Source organism: Arabidopsis lyrata, assembly GCF_000004255.2.
Source record: "Arabidopsis lyrata subsp. lyrata unplaced genomic scaffold ARALYscaffold_1, whole genome shotgun sequence".
Lineage (NCBI taxonomy): Eukaryota > Viridiplantae > Streptophyta > Magnoliopsida > Brassicales > Brassicaceae > Arabidopsis > Arabidopsis lyrata.
In genome coordinates this window covers 3056368-3067689 of record NW_003302555.1, presented here as the reverse complement: position 1 = coordinate 3067689, position 11322 = coordinate 3056368, and the positions used below count along the sequence as shown (strand labels likewise).

Here is an 11322-nt window from a genome sequence, read left to right as displayed (position 1 = left end):
AATTTGGGCCTGAATAGTATCACTGGAGTGATACTTGTGATACTAGTTTCTGATAATATGGCGGTTCGGGATTAGTCGGAGAAACGCGTTTTTGTGGGAAAAAAGAGAAAATTTTTTCTTTTATTGTAATATTATCTTTTGTAATTATATGTTTTAATATATTAATTTTTGATTTTGTGCATTTTTTTTTATGATACTTAAACCGGTCTAACCAATGTAAATATATTTAGTAGGAGTATCATAAAAATTTTTAAATAATAAACAAATATTATAAATAATATTAAAAAATTTTTAATGATATTATATTAGTATCACCTATAACCATGCTCTAAGATTTTTGTTGTTCGTCTGATTAAAAGAAATTTGAAAAGAAGAAAAATTTGACAAAAATACAAAAAAGAGTTTCTGTTAGTACTTAAAATCAGTGGAAAGATGCAATTTTTAAGTTATGAAGTGACAACTAACATGACAATCGAGTTTGACAGCTGACTCAGTTGTTGACGGTTTAATGAGATATGTTGTGATTTGATGGTTTAAAAATCCTCTGTTAATGGAAAAATTTAGTTTGAAAAATATGTACATGTCACTAGGTTTTTTTTTTTGGTACAATTTTTCCGTACGAAGTACGATCTTGCGCTTATCTCCGTTTCCGTTCAAAGCCGCAAGATGTCGATGCCCATGGGCGACATTCACACCTTGCTCACCCCTGGGACAGCCTAGGCGGATCCATGTTTTCCAACGAAGCACGCCCATCCAACCTAGGTGGGTGGAATCGATGCCCATAGGGACATCTTGGTATTTGTCACTAGGTTCGTAACATAATGCCATCGTTCGAGCAAGAATTGGTTGTTTTTCGAAATAAAAAATTAATGAAATCCACTAGAGTATAATATTCTGAACACTATGTGTTCTTGTGTGTCTTTGTATAAACAGAGCTATTGACAAGTGATGCAGAAAAAGGGAAAAGATAATGGGAACTATGGAAAAGGTAAAAGTAAAAAGTAGTCATTAAATGCGGAGCATTGAAGTTGGTCGCCGCATATCCCTTGGAAGATCCTTTCTCCTTCACCTTCTCCACCACCAACTATACATAGATTGATACACAAATGAGAACGTGTCTGAGTTTGTGTGTTTGTGTAAAAACACACAACCAACTCAGAATGCATACGACATGTAGTATGGGAAAAAGAACAATTTATGCATAAGCAGCAGCACCAAAAGGAATATTCCATTAGTTATTCGATTTGTAGAAATATATCCCAAATAAAAAGGTGAAAATAAAAATTGATCCCACTTCAACTGTATTTTTTCTTTTTAAGTTGATTATACTAATTAATTACAAAAGCATACTTTATAGTACAAAAGAGCATGTATCATCACTTTGCAATAACCTTTTTTAAGTTTCATTACTCGTGTCACATGCATTTTCTTTTTCTATATATAAAACCCTCGTCTTATATCTTTCACAACTTATGATCGCCATCTTTCACCCGGAAGCATGACTAACAATAAGAGCAAAGACGAGCCAAAAACCCACGGCGAAGATCTTCTGGTTAGTCGTTTAGTGATGATTATTATCATTATTTTGTTGACATTTGTTCTTCTAATAATTATGATTATTCTTCTGATCTTGTCCTGAGCCAGTTTAAGGGGTTCCCGACAGTTACTATAGGCTATAGTAAGAAGCGTTGATGAACATGTTTGGACGAGATGAGAGATAAGGATTTTGACCAACTTGAAAACGTATTTGTTGGTCAACGGCAACCACAATGGACAATAGTCGAACATCATATATCTTTCTCTTTGACCGGGCAACTTTGGAATCTTTGGCAATGTTTCTCTTGATTTTTAAGTTTTGTTGTTGTTGATCTATCTATTTGTAGTAGCTCTTCTTGTTATATCGACTGAACCGGAACATTCTCCTCGTTTCGCGTTAATTTATGTTTTTACGAGCTGAGCAACACATATTTCGCTCTGCATAAGAAAAAACTTTAAAAAAAAAAAAAAAAAAAGAAAAAAAAGAAAAGAAAAAACTTTTAACTCGATCAAACGCATTCGTGACGGAAGGTGAAACAACATAACAGAACACCAAAGTTCTTTGTTTGAAAATTGAAACATCTACTATATACCTTGATCTCATTGATCATGTTTCTTGTTACATGAACAAAATTGAGAGTAGAGAGAGAAAGTTACAAGAAGAAAAAAAAGTTACAAAAAAAAAAAAAAAGAAACTCCCACGTTGCTCTGTTCTGCTTTCTCCGCTTGTTAACGGCTCTGTTAGCGAAACAGAAGTAAACTGGACGTGGGCCCAAATGTAATAAGTCCCTCCTTCGGTCTTAAATTGGGCCTGGGCCCAAGTGTAAACAGAAGTGAATCTTAGTGGTTAAGTTTTCAAAGCAAAACCAGAGTCGTGAGTTTTTTTTTTTTTTTTTTTGATATGGATGTGAATTTATATCTGCAGAAGAAAGTTGTAACTTACAACATTGTCTTTGATTGGCTTTTGTTTTGAACAAATATCTTTCATTGGCTAGAACATGTACTCATTGGCCAAAAAATGTAGCAGGGGAATACATCTTACAACATTGTCTTTGATTGGCTTTTGTTTCTGCAGAAAAATGTTGTTTGTTTTTTTTCTTATTTTTGTTCACAACATTTTTTCCTGACTATCTTTATTTCCTTTACACATTTTGGGAAAGGAATAAAGGCTTCCGACAAAGCAAAGGAACATAACTAATCATAACAATGTTAGTTAAAGTAAATGGAAATTTATCTCTCTACTCAAGAAAAAATTTTAGGCTTTAGCTGAGCAAATGTATTACTGATGAGTGACGCCTACAATCTCACACATTTCTTTTTTCTTCCTCTATAATATATTCATGCAATTCAGCTGTAATATCTTCACGTGAATCAGAATGTTGAATTTTGTCATTAACTAAATTGAAACCAAGCACACACCACACAAATTCCATTTTACTTAATTTTATTGTGTGTTAATGAAATTGTAATTTACATGTGAATGAGATCGTTGATGTTAGATATACATATGCATACGACCAAATTTACAGATAAATCGGAAAAAGAAAACATAGATGTTATTATTACCACCCAAAGTTGTAGTGTTGTACAACGTTACAACAAGAAGCAAAGAATTAAAACCAAGAAAAAAAAAAGTAGGAATCTTCCAGCTTCCAAGATTTCTTGATTTATTCACAAGCAATGCCAAAGAATTAAGAATTTTAAATCAATAGTTTTGTGACTAATCCTTATACAAAGGCAAAGAATCTAATTGTCCGTGTTAGTCCCTTTATATATATATAATGTATCGTTACCATATCAAAGCAATCAGATTAATCTTTGCTCTCTATCCTTTCCAAGCAATTAACTAGAAGTCCATCAAAATCTTCTCTGACAATGGTGCCTCCAAACCCAGCCCACCAACCGGCTCGGCGAACGCAACCGCAGCCACAATCGCAATCGCAGTTGCAACCTCGACCGCAACCCCTTCCGGGCAGGCGTATGAACCCTGTCCTATGCATCATTGTCGCCCTTGTCCTCTTGGGACTCCTTGTGGGTCTCGCCATATTGATCACATACCTCACACTTAGGCCAAAGCGACTCATCTACACGGTAGAAGCCGCGTCGGTCCAAGATTTTGCTATAGGCAACAATGACGATCATATCACCGCAAAATTCAGCTATGTGATCAAATCATACAACCCGGAGAAACATGTCTCCGTAAGATACCACTCCATGCGTATCTCCACGGCTCATCATAACCAGTCCGTGGCTCACAAAAATATCTCTCCTTTCAAGCAACGTCCTAAGAACGAGACTAGGATTGAGACGCAGCTTGTGTCCAAGAATGTGGCACTGTCTAAGTTCAATGCCAGGGACTTGAGGGCTGAAAAATCAAAAGGGACGATCGAAATGGAAGTGTATATAACGGCTAGAGTGAGCTACAAGACGTGGATTTTCCGGTCGAGGAGACGTACTTTGAAGGCTGTGTGTACGCCTGTAATGATCAACGTTACATCAAGCTCGTTGGATGGATTCCAGAGAGTCTTATGCAAAACTCGTCTTTAGTTTGAATTATCATCATCTTGAATTGGTTTCATTTGTGTGCAAAATTTGCTATATGTGCCCTTGATTGATTGTGTGTGTGTTTTTCTTTTCTAAATTTCTGCTTTGGTTTTGTTCTTGTCCAATCATTTCATTTGTCTTTTTCTTTTCATTATTATTCTATTCTTTTTTTTGGGTTAAAATGCTTTACATTTTATTACTCTGTAAGTGTATTAAATTTGTTGAAATATGGATTTTAAAAAAATAATATTTGACGATTTAATAACTTTATCAAGACTTTTATAACGTAAGGATACATGCAAAACTAGTACGTTTCCCGGATATGTCGGGATCTCTAACAAAACTTTGATAGACACAATTTAATGGAGGTTTTTAAACAACCAGAGAGGTAAAACAAACATGTAAATTAGTCGCCAGGTAAACAGACAGTTAACAACAACAAAAAAAGAAATAGAGAGAGACAAAGATTAATATCAACTATTTTTAGTAGTATATTCTAATAAGACAATGTAACACCAAGATTTTGTAATTTTTTTGTGGAAATTGTAAATCTCTTTCTCTTGTTTTCTTCTTCTCTCAAGAAGAAAAATTAAGAATCTAGGCATCGGGGTTTGTAAAAAGAAATGGAGGCATATAACGCAACCTTCTGGTCGGATTTCTCATATCATGGATATGGCTATAATGAAGACGGGACCAAGTTCTGCGAACAAATACCCATGCTTGTGAACTCTTTTGGCGTGTGGGAGAAGCTAGGTTTACCTGTTCTCGGGATGAAGATATGGGACTACAGTCTTCCCCTTCTCGAGAGCGTAATCGTCCTAGTACTCTGTTTATGGCAGTTTTTCTATTTCTCCCTAAAGATGATAGGCCTCCCTGTGCCAAAGATCACCTCCATGATGATTGTAAGACCCTTTCTTCCTCTTTTGTTCTTTTGTATCAAAATTGTTTGCTTTGACTGAGTGATCGGAAAATAATGTTGAAGGCCGGGGCAACTTTGAGCCAGACGAGTCTTTTGCCGAATGACTGGACGATCCAACACATTTTATTCCCGGATGATTATAGGCCAAAAGTCCCTGAGACGCTCGGTGGATTCGCTTTTGTGTTTTATTGGTTCCTCGAAGGTGTTAAAATGGATGTTGGGATGGTTAAGAAGACTGGTACGAAAGTGATTGTAACAGGAATTGTCACTGTTCTTCTCCCCATTTTCGTGGCTAACATGGTGTTTGGTAAGCTAAGAGAGACCGGGGGGAAATACTTGACAGGAATGGAGTACAGAACAATTTTATTCATGCAGAGCATCTCGGCGTTCACGGGTATCTCAAGGCTATTAAGGGATCTCAAGATCAACCACTCAGAGTTTGGCAGGATCGTGCTTTCCACCGCTATGGTGGCGGATGTAACGGGTTTTGCTGTTAATCTATTTGCCCTTGTGGCGTGGTTGGACTGGAGGGTTTCTGCGCTGCAAGGCGTAGGAATTATCGGATATGTCATAGTCATGGTTTGGGTTGTGAGACCGGCGATGTTTTGGGTGATCAGAAGGACACCACAAGAGAGACCGGTGAAGGAATGCTTCATCTACATCATCCTCATTTTAGCCTTCGGTGGTTACTATTTTTTGAAGGAAATTCACATGTTTCCGGCTGTTGGACCCTTCGTTTTGGGTTTGTGTGTGCCTCACGGTCCTCCTCTAGGGTCTCTACTGATAGAAAAGTTTGAAAGCTTTAACACTGGAATCCTTTTGCCACTTTTCTTGTTCTTCTCAATGATGCAAATCGATGGACCTTGGATAGCTAAGGAGATCGGTCAAATATGGCATTTTGAAGGTCAGTTGTATGAAGCCTTGACCATCATCATCGTTGTCTTAGTCGCCAAGATTGTCTTCTCAACGATTCCTGCATTGCTAGCCAAAATGCCTCTAACCGACTCTTTCGTTATGGCACTCATCCTCAGCAACAAAGGAATTGTTGAGCTGTGTTATTTTATGTATGGCGTTGAAAGCAATGTGAGTTCCAATATTTTTTCTTTATATTCAAGACAATTCATAATTCTCCAACACTTATTGTTTTTTTTTTCTTTTCTTGTTTTATAAGATTAATTTTTTGTGTTAATATACAGGTTCTTCATGTGAAGTCCTTCTCGATAATGGCATTGATGATTTTAGTGAGCTCTACGATATCACCAGTGTTGATACATTACCTATATGATTCGTCAAAACGATTCATTAGTTTCCAGAAGCGGAATCTAATGAGCCTGAAGCTTGGATCAGAGCTGAAGTTTCTAGTGTGCATTCACAAAGCAGACCACATCTCAGGGATGATCAACCTTCTAGGACAGTCTTTTCCTCTACATGAATCCACAATCTCTTGCTACGTGCTTCACCTCGTCGAGCTTGTGGGTTTAGACAATCCAGTCTTCATCTCCCACCAGATGCAAAAGGCCGAGCCCGGAAACCGGTCTTATTCAAACAACGTCCTAATCGCTTTTGATAACTTCAAACATTACTGGAAATCGATATCGCTGGAATTGTTCACATCCATATCAAACCCTAAGTACATGCACCAAGAGATTTACGCGCTCGCTCTCGACAAACAAGCTTCTTTCATCATGCTCCCTTTCCACATAATATGGTCCCTTGACCAGACAACGGTGGTCTCAGACGATGTCATGCGTAGGAACGCTAACTTGAATGTCTTGAGACAAGCACCTTGTTCCGTGGGGATATTTGTCCATCGCCAAAACCTTTTCTCTGCGCAAAAGAGCAACCCGTCGTATCAGGTAACACATATATTGAAGTTTTGATTGTTTCATACGCTAATCTTTAGTTTCCGTGCTTGAATTTGTGTTCACATGTGAAACTTAATTTTTCTTTTTTTTATAATAGGAAAATTGTCCAAAATATCACTTTAATTTTTTTTTTTGCGTTTTTGTCATTTTAAGTTTGCAGGGGTTTTTTTTTTCATGCATGTGAAAGCATTTTTTTTTTATCTTTGACAAAAGACCAATAAAAAGCTTTAAAAGTAACATTTCTGCAAAAAAGTTTTGTGAAAAATCACATTTCAATAACTTAGAAAAATGCAAAAAAAAAAAAGGTCATGGGAATATTTGATAAAAAATTATAAATATACAAGCTGCTAACAGGTCTGCTCACTTTGTTGGTAAAAACTTGGCATCTTCTCAATCATGTTGAATTTGTCTGAAACCAGGTCTGCGCAATTTTTGTGGGCGGGAAAGACGACAGAGAAGCCTTGGCACTGGGGAGGCAAATGATGAGGAATCCGAATGTGAACCTAACAGTGTTGAAGCTAGTCCCAGCGAAAATGGATGGGATGACCACTGGGTGGGATCAGATGTTGGACTCGGCAGAGGTTAAGGAGGTTCTGAGGAACAATAACAATACTGCTGGACAACATAGTTTTGTGGAATATGTAGAGGAGACAGTTAACGACGGTTCCGACACATCAACACTCCTTCTCTCGATTGCTAATTCTTTTGATTTATTCGTGGTGGGGAGGAGCGCCGGAGTAGGGACAGACGTGGTGAGTGCACTGAGTGAGTGGACGGAGTTTGATGAGTTAGGTGTGATTGGAGATTTGTTGGTGTCTTCAGATTTCCCCCGTAGAGGTTCGGTGTTGGTGGTGCAACAACAACAGAATGTAGCTTGTAGATGATATTACATTGGCGTCTACTCTTTATTCATTTATAAGATATCAAATATAGAAAATACACTTCTCACACGAGACACATTTGTAGCTCCAAAATTTGCAAGTGACAGTTTGTCTCCGTGGCCTTGTGATGATAACAACTTACAAAATGACCGTTCCGAGATCCGACTTGCACAGAGAAGATCTGATTAAAATTTTTAAGTATAACTTGTTAGACTTTTCATTCCACATGATTTTTAAAAAAATTAGAAAAACAGAAAACAATAGTAAAAGATTTATAATGATTAACATTTTGGAGTTTACAAGTTTTTTCTCTTTTTCGCTATACAATAAAGAAAACGGCAAATTTGAGCAAAAGAGTAAACAAATCACATAGCAAATCAGTGCAGTCTTAAAATACCTGTACAGGCTGTACTTGGCACCCACTTGATCATTCAAAAAATTATGAGAATTTCACGCACTTAATATTTTCAATGAAATTCCCCAATTAATTAAACCTTTACAAGATGAATTAATTGAGGCCATTACAAGATGAATTAATTAAACCTGGTTGAGTTCAAAATGGTTTGCAGGTGATTTACCCTGGTTCTAATTTTTTTTTGTAGTCTTAGACCACAATTGCGACTAGTAAATCTAATGCCTAATTAATTACTTGGAAGAAACTTAATCATGTGATTATGATTTACATTGGGTTGAAGCATTGAAGCTCTGTATAATTTTAAATTTGGAGAATTTGACTATGAGAGTAATTTGGTATTATATATCTTGATCTAGATACAGAATTCTTTAGTTACAGGGTTACTTATTTTCTAGTCTCTTTTAGTATTTATTTTTCTTTGTTATATTATTTGGTTTATTTTGCATGCTTACTTTATGAACAATTCTTGGGTTCACCCCTACGGCTGAACTCTTATATTCACCCCCTTTGGTTTTAACCAATCATTATGCTATGTGATATATTATTTAAATTGAAATTAAAAATTAACCAAACAAATAAAATAAATTAAGAAAATAAAATCATCAACAAAAAAAAAATAGGAGACGACGGTGGTTCTCCTTGATTGGATTCGAAAGAGAAAACGCATTCGTTTCGAACGGGAAAGAGACGACGGTTCTGTTCGGTTGGATTCAGAAACGAATTGGAGATTTTTGTCGATTAGGTGTAGAGTTGGTATATATGTTATTTATGAAGGTTGTTGTGTTGGTCTTAAAGGTCACGTGCACTAGCAAATGGAGGTTTCTATAGATTGATGCATTTCTGTTAGGCTCTCTCTTGTTTAGGCGAAGCCATGTTTTCAGTTTTATGTTTCTCATCCAAATTTTGATGTTTAAATTTGTTGCAGTTTTCATGAGTTGAATTCTACTTCTTATACGCTTGAAGTTTATGTTGGCATTTGAGTTCTATCACTACAAGAAAACATGTGATATTCCAACAGATGCTTCCAATAATCGTATTTTGTTGAAAATTTGTAACCGATATTCTATAAAATTGCAACAAATATTTTATTTATTGAAAATTTATTGCAAAGTTCCAATAAATTTTGGTTATGGTAAATTTGTCACAAACGTCGTAGGAAAATTGTTGGAATTGTCCAACAAATATGATATTGTTGCAAATTAGCAATAATTATTAAATTGTTGGAAATTATTAACAAAATATTTGTTAGAAACAAATTCTTTTGTGGGAATTTATTTCTAACAAGTTAATGACAAAATTTTTGTTGGAAAAGTGGGGAAAAAAATAAAAACGAAAATAAAAAAAAAATACGGAAAAAACAAAAAAAAAACGGAAAAAACCAAAAAAAAAAGGAAAAAAATTTAGGTTAAATATGATCATCTTCTTCTTCTTTTCTCTTTTTTTTTTTCTGTGAAGTTATACTTCTGAAAAAATTGAAAACTATTTTCAATGACAGGACCAAAAAACAAAAATCGTGAGTGGATGTATAATTATATAGATGAAGGTACTGGAGAATTAACAAAGGAATTTAAAGAAGGTCTTGTTGATTTTATGCGTTTTGCTGCAAATCAAGAGATTCCATTGGAGTGTGGTAAGATGTATTGTCCCTGTTCTACTTGTGGTAATGAGAAATTTCTTCCAGTAGATTCTATTTGGAAGCACTTATATAGTAGAGGATTTACGCCTGGATATTACATATGGTTTTCTCATGGGGAAGATTTTGAAACTTTAGCAAATAGTAACGAAGATGATGAAAATCATGGGTTGGAACTTGGAGATAATAATAGTAATGAAGAGGAAGAGAATATAACTAGAGATCCTACCGGTGTAATACAGATGGTAACAGATGCTTTTCGCGAAACGACTGAAAGTGGAATTGAAGAACCAAACTTAGAAGCGAAAAAGTTTTTTGATATGTTAGATGCAGCGAAGAAACCAATTTATGCTGGCTGTAAAGAGGGTCACTCTCGTTTATCAGCTGCAACACGGATGATGAATATAAAAACAGAGTATAACTTGTCGGAGGATTGTGTTGACGCAATAGCTGATTTCGTGAAGGATTTACTGCCAGAACCAAACTTGGCACCTGGTTCTTACTATGAAATACAAAAATTGGTATCTTCACTTGGGTTACCCTTCCAGATGATAGATGTGTGTGTTGATAACTGCATGATATTTTGGAGAGATACCGCAAATCTGGATGCCTGTACATTTTGTCAGAAGCCAAGATTTCAGGTTACAAGTGGAAAAAGTCGAGTACCTTTCAAGCGTATGTGGTATTTGCCAATAACAGATAGGTTGAAGAGGTTATACCAATCTAAACGCACGGCAGGTCCTATGAGATGGCATGCAGAGCATTCATCCGACGGGAATATTTCGCATCCTTCTGATGCTGAAGCATGGAAACATTTCAATTCGTTGTATAAAGACTTTGCAAATGAGCATAGGAATGTGTATTTGGGATTATGTACGGATGCTTTTAATCCATTCGGAAAGTCTGGACGCAAATACTCACTATGGCCGGTAATCTTAACACCCTATAATCTTCCTCCATCTCTATGTATGAAACGAGAATTTTTGTTCCTAAGCATTCTTGTTCCTGGACCTGAACATCCTAGGCGATCACTTGATGTATTCTTACAACCGTTGATTCATGAGTTACAAATGTTGTGGTCCGAGGGTGTAGTTACATATGATGTTTCTCTAAGGAACAATTTCGTGATGCGTGCTGTTCTGATGTGGACGATTAGTGATTTTCCAGCATATGGAATGTTATCTGGGTGGACAACGCATGGAAGGCTATCATGTCCCTTCTGTCAGGATACTACAGATGCATTTCAGCTTAAGCATGGAAAAAAATCTTGTTGGTTTGATTGTCATCGACGGTTCTTACCAAAGAATCATCCATATAGGCGAAGTAGGAATGTGTTCAGAAAAAACAAAATGGTGAGTGATGACTCGCCTCCGATGTTATCAGGACAAGATATACTGACACAATTCAGAGATTTTGGTGTTTTTAAGACAACCGATGTTGGCGGTAATGGACATGATCCTATTTATGGGTATGGTCTTAACCATAACTGGCACAAAAAAAGTATCTTCTGGGATTTACCGTATTGGAAG

The 11322-nt window shown here is 36.2% G+C and overlaps 3 protein-coding genes across 3 annotated transcripts; all 3 read left to right on the top strand.

The window, feature by feature from the left end:
* Positions 1-1444: 1444 nt before the first annotated feature.
* LOC110225000 lies at positions 1445-1937 on the top strand (the record flags this gene model as incomplete). Its single annotated transcript, XM_021013403.1, has 2 exons — positions 1445-1552; positions 1645-1937. Coding segments are annotated over 2 exons (156 nt in total), but the record flags the coding sequence as incomplete, so codon positions are not given.
* Positions 1938-3244: 1307 nt separating this feature from the next.
* On the top strand, positions 3245-4335 carry LOC9328505 (uncharacterized protein At1g08160). Its single transcript, XM_021014458.1, has one exon. The coding sequence runs from the start codon at positions 3412-3414 to the stop codon at positions 4081-4083; it is 672 nt and encodes a 223-aa protein (XP_020870117.1). The 5' UTR covers positions 3245-3411; the 3' UTR covers positions 4084-4335.
* Positions 4336-4393: 58 nt separating this feature from the next.
* LOC9328504 (cation/H(+) antiporter 5) lies at positions 4394-7898 on the top strand. Its single transcript, XM_002892396.2, has 4 exons — positions 4394-4982; positions 5063-6082; positions 6196-6855; positions 7284-7898. Exons 1-4 carry the CDS (start codon positions 4704-4706, stop codon positions 7746-7748), a joined length of 2424 nt encoding a protein of 807 aa, XP_002892442.1. The 5' UTR covers positions 4394-4703; the 3' UTR covers positions 7749-7898.
* The last annotated feature ends 3424 nt before the right edge of the window (positions 7899-11322 follow it).